General features: G+C 35.8%; 1 protein-coding gene across 2 annotated transcripts in view; it reads left to right on the top strand.

Annotated features, from left to right (window-relative positions):
• The first annotated feature begins 1,811 nt into the window (after positions 1-1,811).
• Positions 1,812-27,102, top strand: part of LOC149777189 (sterile alpha motif domain-containing protein 9-like) — a 35,240-nt gene continuing 9,949 nt past the window's right edge. Inside the window, exons 1-5 of one of the 2 annotated variants that reach the window (XM_089941891.1) lie at positions 1,812-1,941; positions 7,334-7,637; positions 13,699-13,921; positions 18,928-19,046; positions 21,626-26,277. In XM_089941891.1, coding sequence (XP_089798017.1) covers positions 7,337-7,637; positions 13,699-13,921; positions 18,928-19,046; positions 21,626-26,277 — 5,295 coding nt within the window. In that variant the 5' untranslated portion in view covers positions 1,812-1,941; positions 7,334-7,336. Of the gene's footprint in view, positions 1,967-7,333; positions 7,638-13,698; positions 13,922-18,927; positions 19,047-21,625; positions 26,278-27,102 lie in introns of both variants that reach the window. The other variant, XM_089941890.1, reaches the window with a different exon arrangement.

Here is a 27,102-nt window from a genome sequence, read left to right on the forward strand (position 1 = left end):
AGGAGGTCCTCATATTGGCCTACTTTGCGCCTGATGGTGCTACGCACTTCTTCATTTGTGATGTGGTCCATGTAAGAGATGCCAAGGATGGTTCTGTAGCATCTCATTTCAAGTTACTGGATTCTTCGTTATAATTCTGCTGTCAGGGTCCAGGCCTCACATGAGTACAAAAAGGTTGAGATGACTAGAGCTCGCAATAGTCTGATTTTAGTTTTCAGACAAATATTCTTGTCTCTCCAGATGGGTCTTAGCTTTGACATAGCTGCCATTGTTTGTGCTGCTCTTGACAAAATTGCTGCTCTTGATTCCTCTTCGGTGATTATGGAACCAAGATATTTGAACTGGCTCACTGTTTCCAGCTCATGTCCTCTGACTTTAATCTTGGCTGAGATTTGTTTGCCACTATTTGTCATCAGCTTTGTCTTCTCAGCGCTTATCTCCATGTCAAATCTGGAAGATGTTTCATCCAGGTTCTTCACTAAGGTGGCAAGCTCGTCTTCACTGCCTGCCACCCCATCAATGTCGCCTGCAAAGCGGAGGTTCGTGATGTTACGCCCTCCAATACTGACTGTCCCACAGTGGTTTTCCAGGGTTTCGCTCATGATGCGCTCTAAGTAGATGTTGAAAAGCATGGGTGACAGGAGACAGCCTTGACGCACTCCCACTGTTGTCTGGAACCAGTCCCCCACATAACTTTGGGCGATTACTGCACTGGTAGCCTTGGTGAACAGCTGCTTGATGGTATTGGTTAACTTTTGACCCATGTTATACTTCTTCATTGTGGCCCACAATGCCTCATGCCACACTCTGTCAAAGGCCTTTTTGAAAAATCTATGAACACATGATAGATGTCTTGTTGGTATTGCGAGTACTTTTCACACAGAACCCTGAGATTGAATATTTGTTCTGTTGTGCTTCTTCCACTCCGGAACCCAGCCTGTTCTTCAGCGATTATTTCTTCTGCTTGTGGTTTCAATCTGTTCAAGATGATCTTCAGCATTACCTTACTAGTATGGCTGATCAAACTGATAGTTCTGTAATTTTGGCACAGCTGGAGATTGCCTTTTTTGGGAAGTGTTATAATCAGTGACTGGGTCCATTGTGTTGTCCATTCACCTGTCTGCCAGATCTTGTTGCAGATTTTTGTTAGTAGCTCTTTCACTCCCCCCCCCCCATTCTTGATAAGTTCAGCTGGGATGTTGTCTACTCCAGACGCCTTCCCTTTTTCATCAGATGCATGTAAAACTTCCCTCCTCTGCATGAGGGATTCCTTAAAAAAAAAATGAATAAATAAAAACTGTGCAGTTATTTTGAAATTATGCACAACAGTTTCAAATTATAGCAATAAATCATTTCTGTTATGTTACGTAGACTATTAATGAATAGTGAAAGTTGTAAAGTTCCAGGCTGGTGTAAGCTACGGAAATTTTAGATGTGCAATATGTAGAAATAGACTGAACACCATTATCAAACGCCGGATTAGCCATGCAATACGACAGCAGTGACAGACCGAAAATAAATAAAACACACATATATACAAACAAGTTAAACCTACTTACACTAGACCCAGACCCCATTGCAACACTTCACTCTGTATTGTACACTATACCATTATCTCATTAAGGGCCCCGGATTTCTCTGCCAATACTCTTGTAAGTCGCCCCACCCTAAATTATCTCTAATATTGTAACTCGCTAGGCTAAGACACATATTGTAACTAATACGCGTATGTACATGCATATATTTTTCGAAACTAGCTTGGTTTCCTTATAAGGGTGATAAGGTTGTCTTGGCGTCTGGAAGATTCTAATTTATTCCTAGCTTGGCTCAACCAATCAGTGCAGGGTGATTCAGTTCCGGTATTAATCCGTTTGAACAACCGTTTTGGGCTGAAATGGTTGTCGAGTCTTTAGCAAAGATAGGCATAATGAGACAGATCAGGTAGGGGCCTAGATCCTCCGTTTCTGTAAGTTTTAATTTATAAGAAATGTATGTAAACATTTTAGTTTAGTGATGGTTCCACTTTTTATGTGTTGTTTTTATATATATATCCGCATAGCGACAGTGTTAATGTTGTCTCTGATCCAGGATTTCCGCAGGTTTGTTTCAGAAATAGGTTATACTCTTTCCATAGAGATGATACCTCATTACTTTAGAAACATTAGTTATTTTAGCCAAATGTGCACAACGAATGACATTGATATATCCTCTAATACCACTGTGTTGGGTAATTTTGCGCACATAACGACTGTATATATGATACTCATGTCGTTATTTATCTTCGGAGTAAATTGTAGTTTTCTGCTTATTGCGTTGAAAACATTTACCTACAGTTTATATAACAAACCAGTTCTTTTATATTTTTTGTGAAAACTTGCAGAAAACGTAAGCAGAAATAAGACCTTCATGCTTGATCAAATTCACTGCAGTCTTAGTTCTGCGCATTTGCTGACCCCCAGTTTTACCACAGGAGACTGACGCTTTATCAATAAAATACGACGAAATCTATGACAACACGAAGTAACCGTATTGTATTTTAAAATATTTTTAGTACAGATAAGGTTATTTCGTTTTGTCATTTTGTTGTATTTTATTGATTACACGTCACACTCCTGTGGTTTTACTTTCGTTTTCGGATTTCCTAATCCAATTTTTCTTCTCAGTCAGTAGTTTGTACATCAGATAATTATGTTTTTCAGTTTTCAGGCCTCCATCTTCTTCGTTTACAGGATAGCTAGTGTATAGTCTGAGCTGTCATTTACACTCAGGCAAAACCAGTTTAAAAGATTTAGCGCCGTTTCTATTATTTTATCAAAGTGTCCGTGATTGACCTTGACCTTGCATTTTCGAGAAACGGGGCAGTCTTTCTATAAGATGGGTTACAAAAAGTGAAAAATTTTACAAATGCGTCCCGCAAATGACTTTTATCTTGATGCATTGCTGAACCTATTGTTTCACTAGTATTTAACTTACAGGTGTATGCATTCATATATTCAAGGTACAATATGACATTTCCAACTTGAATAAAACACATGTACAGATTTTTCCCCTCCAAAAATGTAGAATTCAGTCGGCTAAAGTGCAATAGGTTAAAGGCGTAAATACGTTAAAATATAACAGAATCAAAGCGGGAAAATCATTATGGTATAATATTAAAACTGTTTGCTTGTAAGTAAAAGAAATAGATTTAGCTTATGACACATTTTATTTAAAAAAAATTTTTAAACAAATAATTGTGAATGTAGACATGCAGAACATTGATGTTTAAATATACTGTTTTGGTAATTAAAACTTCCTTGCATCCTTCATAACTTCTCTAGAAGTGCAAACAATTAGGGACAAAAGACACAAGCAGAGGCGTAGCTGGGGGGGGGGGGCAGGGGGGTACATATGTCCCCGGGTGCCAAGGTACAGGGGTGCCAAAATGAGGCTTACAACGTTACATTATAATAAGTAAACAAGGGTAATATTCAAAAATGTGATTAAACGGGGAGGGGGCTGGGGCTCCAATTTTATAGTTCGTCCCCAGGCGCAAAATATCATAGCTACGCCTCTGGACACAAGAATCTTTTAATTTCATTTCATTACAATTCATACCATTATAATCTTGTGCCTTCCCCCCTCCCAGGTAAAGATTGAGAGCCAGAGATCCATATGTTATCACAACTTGGGACAGACAGTAAAAATAAAATAGAACCTTAGTGTCAGAACTTGTTTTTTTTAAATACACATATGAGGGTAAAGATCAACGCTTATCTACAAGGTAAGAAAACTGTACAGGTAAATATCAAGATCATCTTAAAGGATGATTGAAAATTTACTGTGAGAGTAAATTTACTTGACATCAGATAGAAAATCCTAATACTTTAGAAAACAATGCATAGGATGCTGATTTAATTATGAAATATACAAGTATGTGTTTTTATGATTATGAAATATACATGTTTTTATGATTATGAAATATACATGTGTTTTTATGATTATGAAATATACAAGTATGTGTTTTTATGATTATGAAATATACAAGTATGTGTTTTTATGATTATGAAATATACAAGCATGTGGATTTTTTTTGTAAATATGCACAGATTATAATAATGAAGAATCACCTCAAAATTGGTTAGGACAACTTCACATTAAACAATGCAATTCAGTAGTAAAAACTCTTACTGATGGCCAGTTATCAACTGTAAGTCGTGTTGCCATCACATGTTCATTGGCTGACGGGCTGTCTGTTATGTTGGAATTTGATATGCCCCTTCAGAAAAATAATGATTTTTTATGAGGATTTTTTTATTGGAAAAAAGAAGAATTAGTGAAACAGATTTTTGTATCATTTATGTATCTTGGGTTCAATTTACATCTAATAATGATTGGATTTTTGACATATTTTTCTGTTTGTATGACGCAGTGTTGGTAAGTATAAACAGATTCGCACAAGGTGTCACTTTGAGATGCATTCTCTTAAAAAACTGAATTTATGACATTGTATCAGAAAAGGTTAAGTGTCAAGCAGGGTGGGATGAATCATAAAAGCCGAGTAAATGTCACCATTTATTTACTCAACCAATGGTTGTGTACAGATACCAACATAAGTTTATTATTAGTACTTAATACTAATACTGATGATGGTAGTCCAATAAGTATGCCCCAAAACCAGTATTGGAATGTTGATGGTGACAGAATTGCAAGAACGACTTGTTGCACGATGAAAACCACCAGCCTGTCAGTTGAAGCCCATTAACCCGACTTTTGTTTGTTTAGCTCAGCATGGTGAATGGTATTTTCATTTGTAGCTCGGTGAATCTTCACACAAGCATCTTGAAATGTAGCTAAAATTACTGAATTCATTTTTGTGTTTGAATTTGTTTTGGGTTTGACACCATTTGTATCAATATACAGAGCAACACCACTCATTCCTTAAATGCTGACAAACAATAGTGTCTGTACATGCAATCAATCATGTTGGTCCTAAGTTACAGAAGAGTCCATATTTGATCAAGGACTGAGCCGTAATGGGGTTCAGGTAAACAAACAGCATTTACCCTTTAAACAAATCATATTATGAAGTTACATTAGGTTAACGAGATGATCCTGACTTTATTTACCTGTAAAATGCAAATTTTGTAATTTTTTCTACATTTTGATATTCTCACATAAGAATCTACTGAGCTACAGATATGGAGTTTAATGAACTATGGGATAATGGTACTTGTGTCAATGCTCATGTGGCAAACAAAGGATCAATTTGAAAATATAAATACAATTTGCTAACTAATTAGTGTTGACACTGTCTGGGCATGTGTGTGTATGTGAATATACTTCTAGAACAGACTTGCACCAAACTGCCAGATCATAAGATATAGGTAACATTATGTGCTGTTACATGATTAAGCAAGAGCTATATTTTGAGCCTGCCCCAAGAACACATGGCTTCATGCCACCTTAAAAAAATGAAGTTTGATTTTATTATTCTGTGATGTCTCTTCAATATATAATTGATACTTATGACAGAAAATATAGGAAATTAATGGTATCATCATTTGTATGTTTTCTTTGTAATTTTGTGATATAGTCAAATTGCCAGGGAGGGTACATAGACAGTTGGTAATGGGGGGGGGCTGATATTTTCTGTTGATGCTATATTATGCATTTCTTCATCTTCCATCAAATATATACCAATTGCCCAGTTTTATGCATTTATTCTTGCATTAAATCAAATCATATTTGTTATCATTTTAAGATAGATATATTTTCTGTCACCTGCTCAATGTTTTTAAAAATTTTAATTTCAGTTTTGTACGGCAGATTCTAAAAATTTGCATACTCAGATTAGCATCTATTACAAGAAGATCGTGCAAATTCCTTACAATTTCAGTTTTCAACTTTTCCTGCACAATTTTCCATTGTATGAGGGCAAAGTCATGCAGAAAATAAGAATTGTGTGCATTTTTGTCTGAAAAATACACTACTTTTTAATTTTAAAAAAAAATTATGTAAAAATACCAGTTGTTCGCTCAGTGGATATGTTGTCCTAGTGTAGTTGTGAAGCATGTCACATATTTTCTGTGTGTCACATGCTCAGATCAGATTGGTTACTGGGAAAAGGTCAATAAGAGATGCTTGGACACTTTCAATTATTGTAGCAGTAATGCATCTAATATCAGCCATCTTTAAAATCTCCATTTATTTTTTAATGAATGGTCAAATTGAATAGAATGAATCCTGGTACTAGGTAGAACTTGCATTTTTAGGGAAATAATGCTGTTCACCTTCAAATATGGCCAGAGTTACCAAACACTGAATCACTTTTAAGTGACTTCTCAGAAAATAACTAAACAGAGTGGTCCAAAGTTGACATAAAGGACTCTGGCATTAAGGTCTTTCAGTTTTGTATAAATGATATCATTTAAAAATGTTAAATTTAATAGGAGGACATTTCATTTTTTGTACAAAGAATGCCAGTCTGGCATAAAATATGGCTACTACATGTGTTACTAAAAATAGAAAAATCTTCCAATGATCATTGCTCAAAACCTCTAGAACAATTTTGAAAGATGTCCTCCTGGCATGAAGGTCTTTAAAGTTTGTAAAATGAATTTTAAAAAAAATCAAATGGCTTTTCAACAACAGCTGTACAGATATAGCAAATTTGACAGAAAGCATCCATGCATGAAGGTCTTTTATGTTTTAATGAATGATACAAATGTGCTGTCAGAGCTGGTTTCCATTGCAAAAATTAGAAGACCTTTAAATAACTGATAAACTGGTCAACAGAAGGTACGGATATAATTTCACAGAAACTATTGTAGCATAAGACCTTTATAGTTTGCACAAATGATGCCACTATGTCATTCAGTATAGCTTACTAAAAAGCATAGAAAATCTGTAATTGCTAGAAAGCATTGCATTGATTTACGCTCAGCATTAAGAGGTTAGTATTAGGACTGGTCGACCTGGTGTCAGGATAACATGACTGGGTGGGACATCATGCTACATGTCTGCGGCATGATACCCCAGTACTAGACATCACTATAAACTGCCACACTGCAGACATTGTAGCGATATGACTGAAAAATTGTTAAAGCTACTTTAAAAAACCAAATCAAACACAGACACACATTGATTTACTGGCCACTTAAGCTGGCAAAGGTTACTAAGATATTTGTATTAGCCACATCAGCAATATTACATGTATCACTTGCCTGGGTTCTACATACCTCTTGCCTACAAAGGGTATTTAAAAACCTAGGCAGGTCATAAAATTATATCAGCATCTCTCACCTATCTGCTTGTATAGCTAACAATATATTCATATTTGGATATTTTTCAGAAAATGAAGTTGCGACTTTGGTTGAAGATTCAGTCACAATGGAACGCCCTTGTTCAAAATCTTGATGTTGTCCGTGTGAGTGATATTCTAATGCATAAACTGGTACTCATGATTGATGATCATGAGAGAATAAAACATGAAGTGACCATAAATGACAAGTCAAGGAAGCTGCTGGAAATCTTAAAATACAAAGATGACAAGCATTTCAGAAATTTTGTGACTGCACTTAAAGAATCAGAGCACGGGCCAATTGCAGAGGCAATTGAGAAATATAAAGTTCCGGATGAAATTCATGAAGAACTGGGTAAGAGAGTTTCACCGTTATCATTCATTTTGAACTAATATATTGTTACAACTTAATTTCGATAGAAGCTTGATGTACATCTGGCATGAAGCAGTAAATGTCACACTAGTACAGTACATGCATCGACACATTTTATGGAAAATCCTTCTTCCCACAGAGGACCATGCTTTTTCTGGCACAGACCAGATATCATGGTCATCATGGATTGACCACGTCATGGCTCAAAGTGGATGAATTAAGTTTCATTGCTCCAGTTAGACAGTCGCAACACAATAATAGTGGATATCCACTACCTCTTGTGGAACTTGAATGTCATCCCAGCTACAGTGTAGATTGCTCTTTTTAAATTGTACACAGCACAGTTTATGAAGTGATTTATTTGGCATTCTCCCAGTAAATTGTTTGTTTAACACGATACTATTCGATACACAACTTCTACTAGTCTAGCCTCTTTAGACTATAGCAGCTAGTATAACTGGTGGCGGAAGAACCAGTGGGAAACCTCAGCAAGAACCATCAACCCACAGGAAACTACTGTCAAGCTTTCTCACGTACCCACATTGGCTAAACGTGAGATCTGAACCTACACAGACAGTGGTGAGTTGGCAGTTACCAGTAAAGATGAGTCTTTTAGGTTTTGTCATCTGATGAATTTACATGTAATATAATGGATGGGTGAAAATGATGAAAAAGTCTAATTTCTTTAATATTTTTGGCAGGAGATAATCTTGTATGTATTATTTCACTAATTTGTTTCATTTTGATGCAGTTATTCTATTTAAGAAGTAAACGTGAACACAAAAATGAAGCATTTTGTCTCTGAAGAAGAAAGTTCCTGATGCTTATTTACACAGGCCAACAACGTGTAATTACTGAAATTATGCCCGTAATCACCCTAACAGCACTGAATCTTTGGGAATCAATACTAAGCTTAGAGTCACACAGCAAAGAATAAAGGGTCAGGCTAGTTAATATTTGCAGATGAGGAAAAAACTTATTTTTCCGTAAAGTACTTTCTCTTGGACATACATCATATCATTATCTTTTGCAGAAATGCCTACTATTATGCAAACGTAGTTGTAAAATGGGTGTCTGTGGTGGATGTGATTATATTTAATGTATAAAAAAATTACTTCTGTTTTTCTACATCCATTTTCCAGTGTCTCTCAAGGACTTTTGCAAAAGCTTTGTCAATTTCCTCACTGATGGTTCAGTGTCTTTCTGATTCAGGATCACATGAGAACCACTATGAATCCATGGGTTTGTGATGCATCGTCATTGATACATGTAAGTGGCATAATCAGATGAAAATGAAGAACAACCTCCAAACTGGAGAGGTACCTATGTGCTGTAATATTGATATTTTCCGAGACACATCTTTGAAAGAAGTTTTATCACACCTTTCCCTGGCTTGTATTTAATCCAGATAATTGCCCATTAATTTTGTAGATCACCATACAGTATGTAACTGAAACTCTATGGCTTGGAGTCATCATGCTTTTGCACAGTCTTTGTGGTGGTGATATGGCTGCAACACTCTTGTTCATATTCAGCTACTTGCACTATTTCAGCCTGCCTGGGTTGCGTAGAAATCTTGATACGATACTGCACTGCTATTTTATGAAAATGCTTTACAGTCAACTGTGGCACCTCTGGAGAAAGTCCTAACATTACAGACTTGTCAGTTTTTCTCGGACCACTTGGAATTTGTATCCCACACTTCCGATGAGTTACATGAGCTGGTTCACAGTCAGCATGCTTTAAATATATATATATATATATATATATATATATATATATATATATATCTGTGTGCGTGTGTGTGTGTGATAAATCATGGTTTAGTTGATAAATTTTTGAAGCATTGTTTTACTTTACTAGGATCAGAAATTGCAATTACTTCAAACCTGGCTGTTGTTGCCTTCAATCCTGACTATTATTTCATTGACTTCTGTATCTTTTTCCTCAATAGTATTGACATCAGGTGTTTCTAGGTTCAATGAATCTTTTCCTGTATGCACAGTAATACTTGTGAACAGATCCACAAGGTTGGCAAAGCTGATAATGTCACTTTACTCTGATGCCACATTTAGGTCATGGTTGAGCACCTAGACCAAGATGCAATGCAAACAAATCTGATTCACAATATGATCACATGTTCTCCTGCAAAGTTCTTTTTCCCCGCTACTGACATTTATTTGAACTATTATACCCACAACTGGTTAGGATTCTCTACAGACAAAGTGCAAATTATTTAAAACAATACTGCTTTGCATGGTCACATCTCAAAAACAGATACAAATATCACTGACCCTTATTTATTCCTTTGAAGTCATGACTATTTATGGCAGTGTTTGTCATTATAAAAAAACAAAAACAATAGTCAAGTCTGCCTACCAGATGCAGGGTAGCAGTTGTATGATAGACCATAAACAAGGTTGAAAAGTATGTCACTAACCGCCATTGTAATGCTGAAGTCCTCTAAATCTCCACAATGATTAACCATTGCTTCTTTAAAAGGAGCTGCTACAGATATCAATTCAGAGATTTGTATTGTTTATTTATCTTTTATGAAGAAAAAAATCTGTAAACCCCAGTAATGCCCTAACGATAACTATTTTGAAAGTGCTTCATTGTAGCTCAGACAAATATATTTTTTGTCATTGGAGTCAGTCCGTATTGCTTATGGGTGAATAATAAATGATTATTTTTTATCAGAGTTGATGGTCATTGTAAAACGTTCATGTTGTTTGTTAATTTTTTTATGTTAACCTTTATTAAAATCAACACCAACAAAAATCCTCATCTGTTCATTGTGGTGCAGGCCTGTTACACCATTTGTTGATCGGGTTTATCTCTTTATGTCATCGGTAAATTAGGCATTTTGGTTTTGTTTGTAAATGAGTTATCATATTTCTGGATGGGTTAATTCTGTCTTCTGATGTCATTCATGGGTACATATATATCCCATATTTACCTAAAGCCTCGTCAAAGCTGCAAATTCATACACACAGAAAAAGTGTTATCATGATTAACTGTAGTTGATCATGTGCTTCATTTGAAGTGAGTCTGAAAACTATGGACACGTCAAGTTATTGTGGATAGGATAAATAAATATTACCTTGGTAGTTTTGTAATTCATATGCTAACCGACATGTTCAAATCATCTTCAGAATAGTTGTGAATGTTTTATGGTTGATGTTTCCTTATTGAGATACATAATTACCTTGAGATGAAATAACTGTAATATTTTGACAAGAAACATGAATAATGAATAAAATGCATGTACAGCAATTTTGGATATCTTCCTTTCTTAAACCTGCAGCATTTTGACCTTGAAAGATAGTAATCTTGCATATACCTGTTATGAGAGACCACTTTTTGTTGGCAGAAGGGGTGGTCTGACATGACAGTTTTCACTGTACTGTATGTGTGGAAACCTTATCAGATTGATTGATGTTTTTTTCATTTGCTGCTGTTTTGTCTCCTCATAGCATATGGTGGTATCTAAATTAGGAAAATTAAATCTAGCTTGTATATTATAATTTCACAGAGTCCATCAAGGGATTCAGTTTTGATGTCTTATTATCTTTACTTGGTTCCAGAATGGATGGTCATATCAACATAAGGCTTTCACAAAAGCTTTCAAGAGGTTCAGGCACACTTGGCCTCCTAATGTTACTTATGCTGGTGACATTACTTAAGTGAATGACATAAGCAGTGATAATGATCATAATTAAAATTTGTGAGTTCTACAGACAGTCCCGGAGACTGTAAATATCACAGATGCCAGTAAGTGTTCTTTGTGAGACCTAAGAAAAAGACCAGAAACCATAGACAAATGTTATACAAAATGTATGACTTCTACAGACAGTACTGGAGACTGTAAATATCACAGATGCCAGTAAATATTCTTTGTGACATCTAAGAAAAAGACCAGAAACCATGGACCAAAGTTATATAAAATTTGTTGCCTGTTGCAGCTGTAACATTGAAAAAGTCTGTGTTTGTCATTTTGTCCTTTTTTTAAATGTTGAAAATACATACAGACTTGTGCATAGATAGATTAGTAGATTGGTAGTTAGCTAGGTAGGTAGATGTGTTGAGTAAAATCTGATAGATGGCTGGACACATGGATTACAATTGCTATATACTTCTTAAGAATGGATAGACATATCAGCATGGGATTTTCACTAAGAGACTTCTTGTGATGTCAAATTAGTTCTAAATGAAAATGGTGATGAATTGACCTCCAGTCTTGAAAAACAATTTATCATTACTTCTTAATGGACAGCCATAGTTTCATGGGGTTTTTGTTAAAAGATTTATTAGGTAGTTGGACATAAAAGTCATGTAGATGTATTTCAATATAGCTGTCATGGTAGCCTTCTTGAAAATCTTGTTATAATTGTAGCTTCTTCTCTGAAATAGATAGTCATATACATATAGACATTGGGTTTTACTAAAAAGGTTTTAAAGATGTTTGGTTGGTCCTAAATGAAAATGGGCCTGATCAGAAAGATAGGCAAGATGACTGTCTTGCAAAATGTTATTATTGCTTCTCAGGAAGGTGTGGTTGTAACATCATGCAGTTTTAACTAGAACCCTTCTCACTATACATGTATTTGGTTTGACCCAAATTTTAAAAAAAATGATGCAGGGGCAGTATGACCTCCCAACATGTGAAAAATATCGTAACCACTGCTTCTCTTGAACCTATTTAACATGGGGTTGAGAGGGGAGAGCAATGTGTGTAAAACCTCTTAATTGCATTCTATGTTCCTGTATTTAAATGATCCTGATCCAACCTCCAAAATTACCGATGGCTTATTATCTTTACTTGGTTCCAGAATGGATGGTCATATCAACATAAGGCTTTCACAAAAATACTACCAGTATATCACCTTGTAACTGGATCTGACATTCTGATTAAAATCACATCTCCACTGTCCTCCATGAAGATCTGACAGCGACCTCTGAGAGGTCATGTTCTGGTGACCTTTGAAATAGCCAACAGAAATGCAGCTTTCAGAAATTTGAAAGTGAATCAAATCATTCAGCACTCATTGATGCCCATAAAAAATACTGCTCAGTCTCCAAATCATGAAGATATAAGACTTCATCTGATTGGCCTATAAAATTAGCAATTATGGTAATAACATAGGTCACCAAAACATGCACAACCCTTATGTGGATGCTATCAAATCAGCACACAGGACAGTGGAGATCTGATTTTAATCAGTTTTTTGAATCAAAGGGGTATGATGTTCATCTGACCTCCAACATAGCAACATTAGGGCCATTTGGAGACTCTTGTTATAAACAAATGATGGTATTGACTTAGATTTTTACTAAAACACTTCTTTGCAATATATAGCTGGTTATAAATTAAAATACTACATATCTGACTTGACTTAATTACATTTTGTACATTGGTTTGAAAACCAGACCTGACTGACCTTGCTTCAATGTTTGCATGTCATTTATTTGTAGACACAAAGACTTGAACATGCACAGATTTATTTTCACCAGACTTTTTATTGCATTCCAATCAAGACCAAGTTAATAGACTGGCACTCACTCTAACATTGATTGTCAGATCAAATAAGTATGACTGGTTTAAAAATATATCCAACAAATACCATCTTAAATACTGCTTTTCTCCAAAGAATAATAGTTATGGATTTAACCAAACTTTCCATGTGGGTTTATCAGGACATTGTTTGAGACGTTTAAGTTCAGTGAGCTTTTTTCAATGTTGAGGTTCAGTGTTGAAGGCCATAAGAAAGAAATTGTACTACTTTCAGGAATATTGTGAATTCAGAAATTTCAACCACAAAAAAATCGTTACCAAATTTGGTATGTTGAAGTTTGATGTTCAATATCAGAGATGGTTTCCATTCTCAGCAGTTGAAGAGAATAAGAGGATAGAATAATGTTGACTTGCCATGGAGTCCCAACAATTTCTTATGGCAAGTAGAGTGTCAGACCCTTTAAGGGCCTCTTTTTCTAAGTATTGTATTAATTAAAGATCATATAGCAATTTCTGTATCATCTTCAGGTAACACAACTGCAGAAGCAGAAAAGATAATTAAACAGTGCCTGGAAGAAAACTTCGAAAAGAATGCTGTAGGAAAAGTTCCTTTCACTGAAATCATGGATCAAGTTCGACATTCTTTTCGAGCCCAAGGAGAGTGCTTTGAACATGATGAAATCATGATAAAACTAGTGAAAACTGTCATGAAGGATGTTTTCTCATCTTCCAATATGGAGGCTTCACCAGGGTATTTATATTTGTATGCCACAGGAAATATATAATCTGTCTCATTCAGTATTGTTCATCCTTCCACCAATTTTGTTTATCTGAAGATGACACTTTTGGTTCTCATTACAGGTCACCCTTTGCTAACTGAACTTGTATGTAAATTGTAACGTAATATTCCTCCATTCAAAATTAACTTACTTGTTTGCAATGCCTCATTCTATTGCCTTCGACTTTCTATGAATCCTGTGACTAAATGTACATCACATTTGGAAAACAATCATATTCTTTATATATGTGTTGGATTAATTCTTTTTAATTCCTTTGAATAGATTCATAGAAAGCCAGAGTATTAGTGCTAAATTACCAATGTCCTGGTGATATTGTTTTGGTAAATCTAGCACATAACATTGTATTTAGAGATGTAAAACATGTAGATTCCTGAGGGACACTATATATCAACTGATTGCAATCCATATAATATTTATTCTAGTTTAATTCCATGGCCTGTGTTTAATTTTTCATATGCCATTGTTATGTCACCATTTGTACTTGATTATAAGTCAAGTTCAACTGCAAACTGAAAAGGAACGTATAAATATAAGGATCATTTATATAACATAGAAAGAAAGGAACTCAGTAATCTTCTTAATTGTGTGGCAGGTAGAAGTTTTGCGGTATAAAAGTCTTAAAAAGAATATCTAATCTAAAGCAGGTATGTAGATGTTCATTAATATAAGCTCTTTGTAGTGTTATGAAAAGTTAATGAACATTGGAGGGTATGATCAAGTTAAAAAAAATTCATATTATGTTTGCCCACTTCTAACTGTGATTAAGTGCCTATTTGGGTGGTTGGATTATATATACAGATAACCCACCCCAACCCTAAGTAAAGTTTTTTGTACCAATTAATTTGCTGTGTATAGGTAATTGACCAATGAATTTGATACCCTTGCTATTCTGCCATCTGCCAAGCCTCATCAGTGTACAAATTATATATAAATAATAATCACAGACTATGTTTGTCAGTTGGAACAATTTAAGTAGTGATTTCAAATGCTGATCACTTCCAGTAGAAGGTCATTACATTTCATGGTAATGAAATCATATTAAATAAGGTCATCAAAATTCGTGGACAAAGGCCAGACTATACAGAATGGGTAAATTACTGTATCAACACTTGTCAGCAGGTGGTAGATAACACTAGTTTGAAATTAATTACCTCTCAGCCAATAGCTTCAACACCCATCCCTGAAGACCACAGATTTCAAAATCTAGTCAACAGTAACATGGCATTACATTAAGTAGGCCAGATTGTAATCAATGTGGAGGAAACTCAAGGGTCCAAGTTTATGATAGGTGGAACAAATTCCTTTGAGTTGCATGGAACCCATAACCAGTCTTGTACCTCCATACAGTGCTTAGTAGTGATGGGTATTCGCCAGGCCCAAGTACATGTACAAAGGTTAGAACAGGAACTCTCTGCACTAAAATCAAAGAGTCTACACAGCATTCAAATGGATAAACCAGGTACAAAAATACTGTGCCAGGAAACCGAGACAATACAATACACAAACATGTCAAAGGACCAAAACACAAGAGCCTGTCAGGGCACTCAGACCATACAGAAACCAGCTATTAGAAAAAAATCATTATATACACAATCAGATGCAACCCATCAGTTCAACAAAATAACTCTCTTCTACAGGAATTAGATGGGCAGAGCCAAAAATCACTTAAAGCACATACTGTAAACACTGGCCATCATGAGTCTCACTCAGATCCAGGTACAGAAGGAACTGCTCTAAAGACAAACTCCAATTACCCACAACATGAAGCTAAATTAAATACAAATACTAAATACAGCAGTCACCAAACTTTCAGTCAGTCTAGTCATGGAAATCAAGAAGTCCAAGCAATGCATCTGAATCCCCCACTTGTCAAAATCAGCAACATAACTAAAGACAGATATCTTCTCATACAATCGTCAATAATCAAAGGAGTAAGAACAAGAGGATTATATAAAACTGACGTAAAAACCCACAGAGGTGCAACAATACTATTGCAGAAAAAATACTGGAAATGGATATGTCACCATATCATACTGTAATTCTTCTCATTGGTGGCAATAATTACAGTAATGGTCAATCTTTAAAGGGCATTAAGGACGATTATGAAAGCTTGTTGTATGCCATCAGGTCCAAAAACACAGTGTAAAATAATCATCTCCGGTCTACCGCCACAGAGGGATGTACTTATGACTCCACTAAATGATTCCATAAGTACATTGTGTGAAAATTTCCAAATGCTCTTTTGTTCCGCAATATAGAACCTTCTTCAAAGAAAATCGAGCGAACCAACAATTATACCAGTGAGACCAAATCCACTTGTCCAACAGAGGTACTGCCATGCTCCTTAGGAATATAGACCAGTACATAAGACTTATAAAAGGGGTTAGGCATGAGTCAGACAACTGCTTGTATTGTGGAGAGCACGGTCATGTAACACAGTGGTGTCTGCATGGAAAACAGATTTGCTGCCATCTTTGTAATGAACTAGGACATAAGCAAACGTTGTGCACATACCAATAGGTAGAAGGCTATGATGTACAGGCCTATGCAACACATATCCAGCAACAAAATGCATTAGGATATGTGTATTCTTTTCAATGTAATGCAAAATCTCCAGTTATGCATCATTTTAAAAAACTTGTAAATGTTTGACATGAATAAAACTGCATGATAAAAAGCTTTTTAGTGTACAGTCTACATTGAACTTGTTATGCACATGTAATCAGCATGTGGTATACAGTCTATATTGAACTTGTCATGCACATGTAATCAGCATGTGGTATGCAGTCTACATTGAACTTGTCATGCACATGCAATCAGCATGTGGTATACAGTCTACATTGAACTTGTCATGCACATGTAATCAGCATGTGGTATACAGTCTACATTGAACTTGTCATGCACATGTAATCAGCATGTGGTATACAGTCTACATTGAACTTGTCATGCACATGTAATCAGCATGTGGTATAGCAGATTTCAGCAGTAATCATTTTTTTGTAACACCATTGAACTAGTGATTTAACTTCCACTGTCATAGCAGGCATGGCAGTTGTGTTATTTCTGAGATGCAAATTTGTTACAAGATTTCAGTTTGAAATGTATGATTTCAGTGTGCATATATTTTGTTACATTAGTTTTCATTGTAGTTGGATTTGTAGCTAATGAAATTCAAAAACACAATTGATAGTACTGGGAATAGTGGGAGATGAGAGTGATGAAATTACTGATGATAGAAGCATTTATCCGAATATTGATGATCTTAAGCTTTCAGTAATCGATTCCAGTTCTTCAAATCCCATCTCAAGCTTTCAGTAATCGATTCCAATTCTTCAGATCCCATCTCAAGCTTTCAGTAATCGATTCCAATTCTTCAGATCCCATCTCAAGCTTTCAGTAATCAATTCCAGTTCTTCAAATCCCATCTCAAGCTTTCAGTAATCGATTCCAATTCTTCAGATCCCATCTCAAGCTTTCAGTAATCGATTCCAATTCTTCAAATCCCATCTTAAGCTTTCAGTAATTGATTCCAATTATTCAAATCCCATCTCAAGCTTTCAGTAATCAATTCCAATTCTTCAAATCCCATCTCAAGCAGCTTCAGTAATCGATTCCAATTCTTCAGATCCCATCTCAAGCTTTCAGTAACCAATTCCAATTCTTCAAATCCCATCTCAAGCTTTCAGTAATCGATTCCAATTTTTCAAATCCCATCTCAAGCTTTCAGTAATCAATTCCAATTCTTCAAATCCCATCTCAAGATGGGTAGCTGTATGAATACGAGAATACATGTGTACAGAGGGGAGGATGCACATAATGTATGAATGGAGAACCAAAAATAAGGATGAAAGACATTCTTCTGTTTTTTTATTAACCCTTTACCTCATGCAAGCGTCTTTGGATGCCTCTACTCCATTTGCATGGAAGCGCCTCTTGATGCCTCTACCATTCGTATGGAAGCGCCTTTTAATGCCTGCTGTAAACATTAGCCATTTTAATCCGGTTTTTCGTAGCGCCACCTTCGAGGAAAACCCCCTATTAGATACTACATTCATTTCTGCGAATGACAATTACGTCAGATCACGTGGTCACTGTTTATGCACTGGTCAATATCTGCTATTTAAAGTAACTGGGTCATAATTTCCACTCTCCAAAATGGCAGTCGCGGATTTCATTCAGTACATACGAAGTTTTCACGATTAGAATCACAACTATGAAAGATTCAATAACTTAGGTAAAGGCTCTGATATTGATGTAGGCAGCAATTAGTTTTTATAAATTATCAAATTCAGATGACTTAGTGATGTAGAAGAAGATGAAAAACTTGTAAATTTCAAGTATGAGAAATGGCAGCTACGGTTGGTCACACTGCCTCACTGACATGACGGTGAACAAGTTCTCTCAAGATTGTAAAGCACATAAAAAATTCTTCCGTGAAAAAAAATTACACAGCTATAACAATCGGAATTTACTCTTAAATTTTCCCACACATAATAGATGTGTACCAAAAATGTAAAATGGTTAAAATTGCTGTTAAACGTAACATACACTACATTGCTTAACAGTTAACAGGCAGGCCTATGCGTATGGAGTCTAATAGGTAACAGGTGTTCTATTTATAGAGCGCTACACTTTGTAACTATGTTCTATGAGGTATTAAAAGTGTCAAACCATAAATAAACTACTGCAAATACAACTGAGTAAATCTCAATGTAACTGTTCTAATCTTGTAAAAAAATTGCAATATCCATATCTCAGTGTGTGTATGTGTGTGTGCGTGTATGTGTGTGTATATATATATATATATGTGTGTGTGTGTGTGTGTGTGTGTGTGTGTGTCTTTTCTATAACCTGCATCCACCTTTGTTTGGATGGACACATGATCAGTTTGATTAGATGCATGAAAGGTTACTGGATGTTGTTACTCACTATGCAAGTTTGATTTCTACAATTTTAGGAATCCAGTGCATTTTGTCTCGGGAATTCGGAGGAAAAAAATACAAGAAGCAGAGGACAGAGATATGACAACTGCTATAGCCATGGCAAAGGAACAGGCACAGGAGGGGGCAAGCTTTGGTATGAATTTCTGTATGTTGGATAGGATATATTTGACAGTATACTTTGTAAAGTGGACTACATTTTAACTGATTAAGAAAAATTGTTACACATTGACAATGCTGGTATAGTCAACTGAAATGAATTCATCAAACTCTTGCTGTTGCATATGTACACTGTTTCTTTGCGAACTTGCTATAACCTTTCTTTCATACTAAGGACACAATTCTTGGACAAGAATTTTCCTGAGTAGATTTAAATGTCAAATTATGAGAAGGTCATGCAATCAGGAAATCCTCAGCTCCAAGCACCACCTTCACTGAAAGGGGTATCACAAGAGTGCAGGCTATTTTTCACTGAACTATTCAAGTCTTAATTAATTAAATGAGTCATTATATCCTGCCAAGGTTTTGTTAATTTACACTCTGGCTATACGCGATACATTGTTATACTTGTAGTTATTTTAATGAATAATGGCTATTCAGAATGTATGTAAGTATGTAAGTCAATATAAGAAATGTCTCCATTGCTTCAATTTACACAAAACCCCATTTTATTATTTTTTCTTTGCATTTCAACTAGATTTGGCTCTTAGTTTGATACTGACAATATCCTGGCTTAGTTTGGTCCTCTCTGTTCAATATCATTTAGGAGAGTTATAGCCCTTGATTGTCCAACCTACACATTTTTGTTTTTAGCTCTACTGAATGTAGATAATATTAAGAAGGTTTATGAGATCTCCATCTGATTGTGCAAATTTATTATCATTGCTCCTCCTAAACTACTTTGAGGATTGCCATGTAACTACACACACATTGATCTTTAGAGTCTAGTTTGTCCTAAAAGAAAATAGTGATACTCAGGTATCCAGACTGGCTTTCACTGTAGTCATCTTGAATAATTTGTTATAGTTGGAGGTATGTATTAAGATATTGTTCTTAATTTGTATGAACCGTAAATGCCCAAAAGATCGTTTGAAATTAAGCAGTCTAATTTGATCTGTTATTTGAGCTAATGTACAGCTCCGTTAAGTTGTATGTATCAGTGACTTGGAATATGCTTATGATCCTTAATATTGAAAACATTGCAGAAAGCACACCAATCCAATGGTCTTTAGTTCTGTGAATTTTTAAACAATATAATTGAAATATACTTATTTTTGCAGTTACACATAGTGAATGAAAACTGATATTTTAAAACTTGATTCCAAATAAAAGACTAAGATTACTATCAAGTACATTTTCAAAGAGGGAAGAAAGACGAAAGATTTTATTAGATCTGCAGCACTATGCATGTACACTAGTTCCCTTGTTGAACAGCGGGATTTTAAGGTATTCACCTATGGAAGTCTTTCTAGTTAAATCATTGCAGTAATTATTTTTGTATTTGAAATTGATGCATACTACATGTCAGAACAGTTCTACTTTGGATCTACACCTCAACAATGTTTTTTAGAGACTGACGTATGAAGATTGAAATTTTTCCCATAAATATTGATCTATGCATGTGCAGGGCCACTGCCACTAAATTTCTTTTGGTCCTTCATCATACACGTTGGTGGGGTAGAGGATTTTTCTCTGGTAAACAGTGCACTGAATACATGTATTTCTACTTCTATTTAGAATTGCAGTTTTTGTCTGTGCTGTGCTTAATAATAATAATAATAAAGACTTTATTTAGTGAAGGTAACTCAGTTAGTTACAGAACTAATCTACCCTGAGGCCTTCTAGCTGTTAAGTACAATATATATATATATATATATAGTATATACAACATGATATGAAAAATCTGGCTTCACACTAAATCAAAATATTAAGCCTGGAACATATGCCAGGCATCTATGAACATATAAACATATATAAAATATAAAATATCCTGCATTGAAAAAATTCACCTTTGAAAATGACACAAAAGTACAGAAAAGCAGGCAATATTTGTATTCCTAGAACTTTTCAGTTGTCTTAAGATTTCATCCTTTTGGATTGTTTACGCTTTAAAGCTGGATAATTTTCACCACATTTTAATGTATATATTTATGGTCCAAAATGTAGTTTTGATGAGATTTGGACAGTCAGTGTAAATATTTTTGTTTGTGCTTGAAAATACTTTTGCTTCTATATCCATGTGTTTAAAATATTTTTTTCTTGATTTTGATATTTTGGTGTACTGGACAGAATGTTGTCTGCAGTTAAACTGATATCACGAGTGTGATAAAATAATTAATAAAATTAATTATTAAATGAGGGCTTTCACTTGCTATTCTTTGACATGTAGCTTAAAATTAATACTATGTCTACACATTACAGAGTAGGTGGCAGCCTAATAATTGTTTTTTGCACAATACAATCTTCATTCCTAGTAAGTGTTTCATAATGAACACTGAGTCCCTTCTACCTCACTTGCTGCCCCAACCTTGTTTTGAAGTTATGGTGGACATGGTGCAAATTAAAAAACAAATACTTAGAACATTGCTGTATCATCATTGTCACTTAGCCCCCATTCAAATTCTACAGGGGAAATGTAGGGGACATAAATTTCTTGAATTTGCTTGATTTTGTTTTTATCTGAAAGACTGTTTTTACTTTCTGTTGAAATTGTAGGATCAGATAGATTGGATGCCCAGTCAGTACAATCTAAAACTTCACAAGAACTTAGAATGTCTGATATGACTGAAGATCAACTTTGCGAGTGGTTAACCCCAGTCCTCAAAAGAAATAACATTAATGCCGAACAATTCCTGCAAACAATCAAGGACAAGGAGATCAATGGAAAAGCCTTTGAGAACATGACAACGGAAGAAATGGAACGTCATTTCCCATATATAAAATTCGGAAAGCAGAAGGTTATCCTTGTGGACAGGGATGCATATCTTGCTGAAATAAAGGCCAAGGAGGGCATACATCATAAAGCATTGAGACCTGAACCAGAACCTATCATAAATATTCCTCGAGAAGTATTTAGAGAGTTCAACATGACAACAAAAGCTGTCAACATTTATAGACAAGGCGCTGTTATGCCTGAAATTGAGACTAGGGTAGTAGACAGAATTCAACCAGTACATCGTTTCATGCATACTGAAGCAATCATTTCTGAGGAAGAGCAAATAAAAGTGATCGTGGATGCAATGATTGAATTTGCTGCAGCATGCATGAATGAAAGAACAAATGGAACAATCCACTTTGGAATATCAGGAAATGCAGATGATAAGAAATCTTATGGAAAAGTGATTGGTATACCTGCCAAGAATCCTCAGAAATATGATGAGGTACTTGTCAAAACCATTGAAAGTAGATTTTATCCCGATCAGAAAGACAAGGCTCTGGCCTGTATCAGGCCTCCGCAGTTTATTCGAGTGTTGCAAAAGCAACAGAATGAAGAACTTTTTGTTATTGAAGTGGACATTGTTCCCAATTATCACATTGTGGGTAATGAGGCATTCTTCATCAAAGACCATGATCACGATCGAGCACTACTGTATAGATACCTCAATGCACCAAAAATGTTGAACCAAAAAGAGGTTGAAGTTTACATGAAGGACAAAATATTACTAAGTGATGACCGCAGAAATGGAGAAAAGACTTTACATAAGGGTCCAAAGAACATAAGAAGAGAGCTGCAATGGTTTCTCTGCAGTGGTAGTGAGCAGATGGATGGGGATATTTATCCGTTGATTTTCTTGTCACCTCCAGAGACTACAGGATGCATTGAAGACTTCCAAGTTTTGAATTATCTTGATCCATCAGCTGTTTTTGATTTTGATCCTAAAGGAACAGATGGGGAGATTTATCATGTTGTTCAGGAAAAGCAGTACACGGTGAAGACTACTGATGACTTTGACGCAAAGTTTGTCGAGCAGAAGTCTATTCTGGAAAACTTCAATGATCTGAAAAAACCTTTAAACCAGCCTTGGTTCTTCTGCAATGGACATGAATCGGCTGGTAAAAAAGAAATGAATTCCTTCGAGTGGACACAAGAAAGAGGTGAAAGTTTCAAGAAAATACTGTCATTTTATCAGGAGCAAATACCCCAGGATCGAGCTAGGATAATATTCATCATACATTCCAAACACTTTGAAGTTTTGGGAGAGGCAGCGAGAGAAGTTGTTTTGAAATTCAAGGGAAAATGGATTATGCTTTCAGACAGCGAAAATGTGGCAGAATCTTGGAAGGCTTTTCTCTTAGGACACTATAATACATGTTTTGAAAAGCAAACTCTAGATGACAGATGTTTTGCTGGGATGCCTTGGAGAACAATCAGAGATACAATTAAAGATTTCGTTCATACAGAACTTGATGGTCAGTGTGAAATCCCAACAATATATGGAGGATTTGTAGAAGTTCCCAGTGATCTCAGAAAAGAACTTTGTGATCTTGAAATACTTGGTGCAAGGGAATGTGATAACCAAGAGGCAATGATAGACAACCCTGATGATCACAGAAGGAAAGTTGAGGAAGATTTCTACAAAGGCTACCAAGTATCCTGGTGGAATTTTTGGTACAGTGGACAGGTTCTTAGGAGAAATGAACAAGGCAACATTTTGAAACATATATTAGAAGTATCTGGAGGAGATCTACCACATGATGATAAAGTAGGCTGTGTGGCAATTTACCATCAGCCAGGGTCAGGAGGATCAACAACAGCTCGACAGGCATTGTGGGATAATCGACGTACATACCCATGTCTTGTTGTTAAGCAGATTACAAACCTGACTTGCTCTCAAATATGCAAGATTCGATCACACCCTGGTGAAGAAAATATTCAAGTACCAGTCATCCTAATTGACAATGAGGATGATGAAAAGTTGTTTTCTTTGAAAGAGTCACTAGAGGAAGAGGCTAAGAAATGTACACATAGGGTCTTCTGTGTGCTTCTTGTATGTTACCGAAGAACAAATCTGCCTTTTGAGAAGATACAGAAGTACATTTCTCTGAAACAAAAAATGGACAAAGAAGAACTGAACTGGTTCCAACAAAAGTACAAGGAATTGATGAAAAGACATGAACAGAATAAGGGGGTTGACCCAAACCACCTGATATCCTTAAACATTATGAAAGAAGATTTCAATACTGAGTGTATAAGCCGTACAGTTAAAGAATTCTTGCGTGGGCTGAATGCAAATGAACCATGCCTTCTGAAATATGTTGCTCTTGTCAATGCATATGATCCAAACTTTAGCCCTATACCTGTTTCATGCTTTGACCCAGTTATGACCAGGAGAGAATATGTACCGTCAAGTAATCGCCAGCACCGAATTATTGGTGAGGGCTGGGAACAAAGGCTTGGTCAGGCATTGTTGGTGCTTTTGTCTCGTATTGAGCAGGGACAGCTCGGAAGGCAAGCTAAATCCCTCAGAGTAACAAATCCATTGCTTTCAAAGGAAATAATGAATCAGATGTTAAGAAACAATGATCAGACCCTGGGTGAGGCATTCCTAGAATTTCTGTCTAGTCCAATTTTTCAGTGTTCAAATGCAGGAAGCAACATACTGTTAAGGATTCTTCAAACAGTGATGAAAAAACGAGAATGGGTTGTACATGGAAAAGAAGCCCGGCTGGAGTTATTTTCACCATTGTTGCAGTCATTAATAGATAGTGGAGATACCAGTGATGCCATAGAAATTTTGAAAGCGGTATTTGAATTTACAAATGACGCAATGATTGCTCAACAAATTGCCCGTCTGTTCAATCATCTTGAAGCATGGGAACAAGCAGATCATTATGCAGATATTGCTTGTAAACTTCGACCAAACGATTCTTTCCTCAAGCACACACAAGGACAAATCTGTAAATCAAAACTTCTGAAAATTTACAAAGATCATGCTGATAAGACAGGAAAGCTTGACCAACGAATTGCACTTGAAGCAATTGAGCATGGAATGAAAGCTATCTTGATTTTCAAAGAAATACAACAGCTGTATCAGGGAGATCAAAGTTACCAGAATTTAGGTGGACACACGGGTGAAATTGAAACCTGTATTCTTCTTCTGGATACCCTATCTTTGTTGGAATGTTTTCACAAGCATTCTGAAAACTTTCACCAATATCTTGTAGATAAAGCATTTCAAACAAATCTTACTGCTTTTATCAAGCCTCCAAAAGCAAACTTCCTCAAGTCCCTGGGTGAATCTGTTTTTAATACACTAGATGCTTTGGAAAGAGAACTATATTTAATGAAGAAGAACGTCATTCCAGAGCAGAAAAGAGCCTTGGCATTGCAACAACGTGGCAGTAATGTTAGATACAGGGTTGCCTTGAACAACTATTTTGGTGAGGATAAAGATGTCATGCCCAGTGGGTTAAATGCATCAGAGCAAAGTGAATACCGCCGAAGAAAGGTGCAGACAGAATGTGGCAGATCTTTCATCCGGATTATAAATCTTCAGTTCCAAGAGGATGGAAATGAATTGCTACAGTTGGCACTTAAATCTATGCAAGAAAACATTTACTCTAGTCAACATAATAACCAAGACATGGTGGTTGCTCTTTCTGCTGCTCTAGCTATGAACTGTAGTAAATACATTCACTCATCATTAACACATAATGTAGAGTTTGGGGAAACTTTGAAATGGAGTCGCCTGCTGTTTGACAAGCGATCACAAGATAATCATCTTAGCCATGAAGCATGCATGCTTTTACTTCTTTTTCATTGGCCGACTCAATCAAAGATGAAGCATTCACTGTGTCCACAGTCTTTGCTAAAGGAAGCCCTAGAGGATTTGCATTTAATTTCCAGCCAGCACAGAAGACAAGACAGAATTCTGTATTACTTGAGCAAAGGCAGTGGTTTTGATTCTATTGTACATGCAAAGGATGTGAGAGGAGACAAAAAGGGGAATGTAACACAGAGAATTGACACTAGTAGGCTGCTGTGGCTTCGAGGAACCTTAACAAACAATGGTCGTGAAATCACTACAGCTCTGGAAAACTCGGAGGGTGTCAAAGGTCTAACTGTCAAGCTGCCAGCAGAAAAGCCAGTTCCAAATACAAAAATGTGGAACAAACCAGTCTTCTTTGTGCTTGGATTTTGTCTCAGTGGTCCAAAGGCTGTGGAGGTGACCAATACAGATCCAAGAAGCACAGTAGATGTCAAGTTTACCAGACCAAATTATTTCAGGAGAAAACCAGTTACATCAGACCCTGTCAGCAACAATGAATTATTTCAAATTGAAATGTGTCGATTTAAAGAGAAACTACAGAAAATGGAAGAAATAGAAATGAGACGTAGCCAGGGCATTAGACTCAGTCAGCAAGAGGTTTGTTCTTACTCTCTCTCCCTCTCAAGCACGCACACACACACACATGCGCACACACACACACACTTTTTTTTACTTACTACAGATGAATGATTAAAATGTGGGTTTTTAAAAATAAATCTTGCACATTGATGGATAGAAGAAGAAAAAAATGTTTGACCAAGGCCAGTGTACAAAAATTAATTTTGTTAACCCATTTTATTAATATGACAAGGCAGAGCATATCATTCTGATGTCCATCCATTTGTCCAGTCATCTGTTCATGTTTCTGTCCAGTCATCTGTTCATGTTTCTGTCCAGTCATCTGTTCATGTTTCTGCACAGTAACCAGAGTTGATCATCATCTACCATTGCCAAACATTGTAAATAGCTTGCATTTAAAGTAAGGAAGAAACCTATTATTTTGGAAGTTAAAAGGTCAGTGATTACGGTCAGTGTGACTTTACTTCCACATGATACAGACTAAACTTTGTGGATGGCTTACACTTGGAGTAATGTAGAAGCCTTTATGCTTGGAGAAAGGCATAAGCCAGTCTTTGGGATGAAAGGTTCATTTGCTGATTCCATGAAAAATGAACATTAGTTCAGCGCAAAAATTTCAGTTCCCAACCATGTACCAAAATTTGTGGAGGGCTTGCACTTAAGATATGGAAGAGGCCCATTGATTTGGGTGTCCAGAGGTCAAAGGTGACACAATAATTTGTGTTGTAGAGGAATATCCTCAATTAAACTTTTATTAAACCTTAATAAGACCAAAAAAAGTGCTTACTTAAAAATAATTTAAAAAAGTTTTAAAAAATGTTCTTGCTTAATATTTTTTAATTT

This window comes from Sinohyriopsis cumingii, chromosome 18 (assembly GCF_028554795.1).
Source record: "Sinohyriopsis cumingii isolate HCF-2022 chromosome 18, ASM2855479v2, whole genome shotgun sequence".
Lineage (NCBI taxonomy): Eukaryota > Metazoa > Mollusca > Bivalvia > Unionida > Unionidae > Sinohyriopsis > Sinohyriopsis cumingii.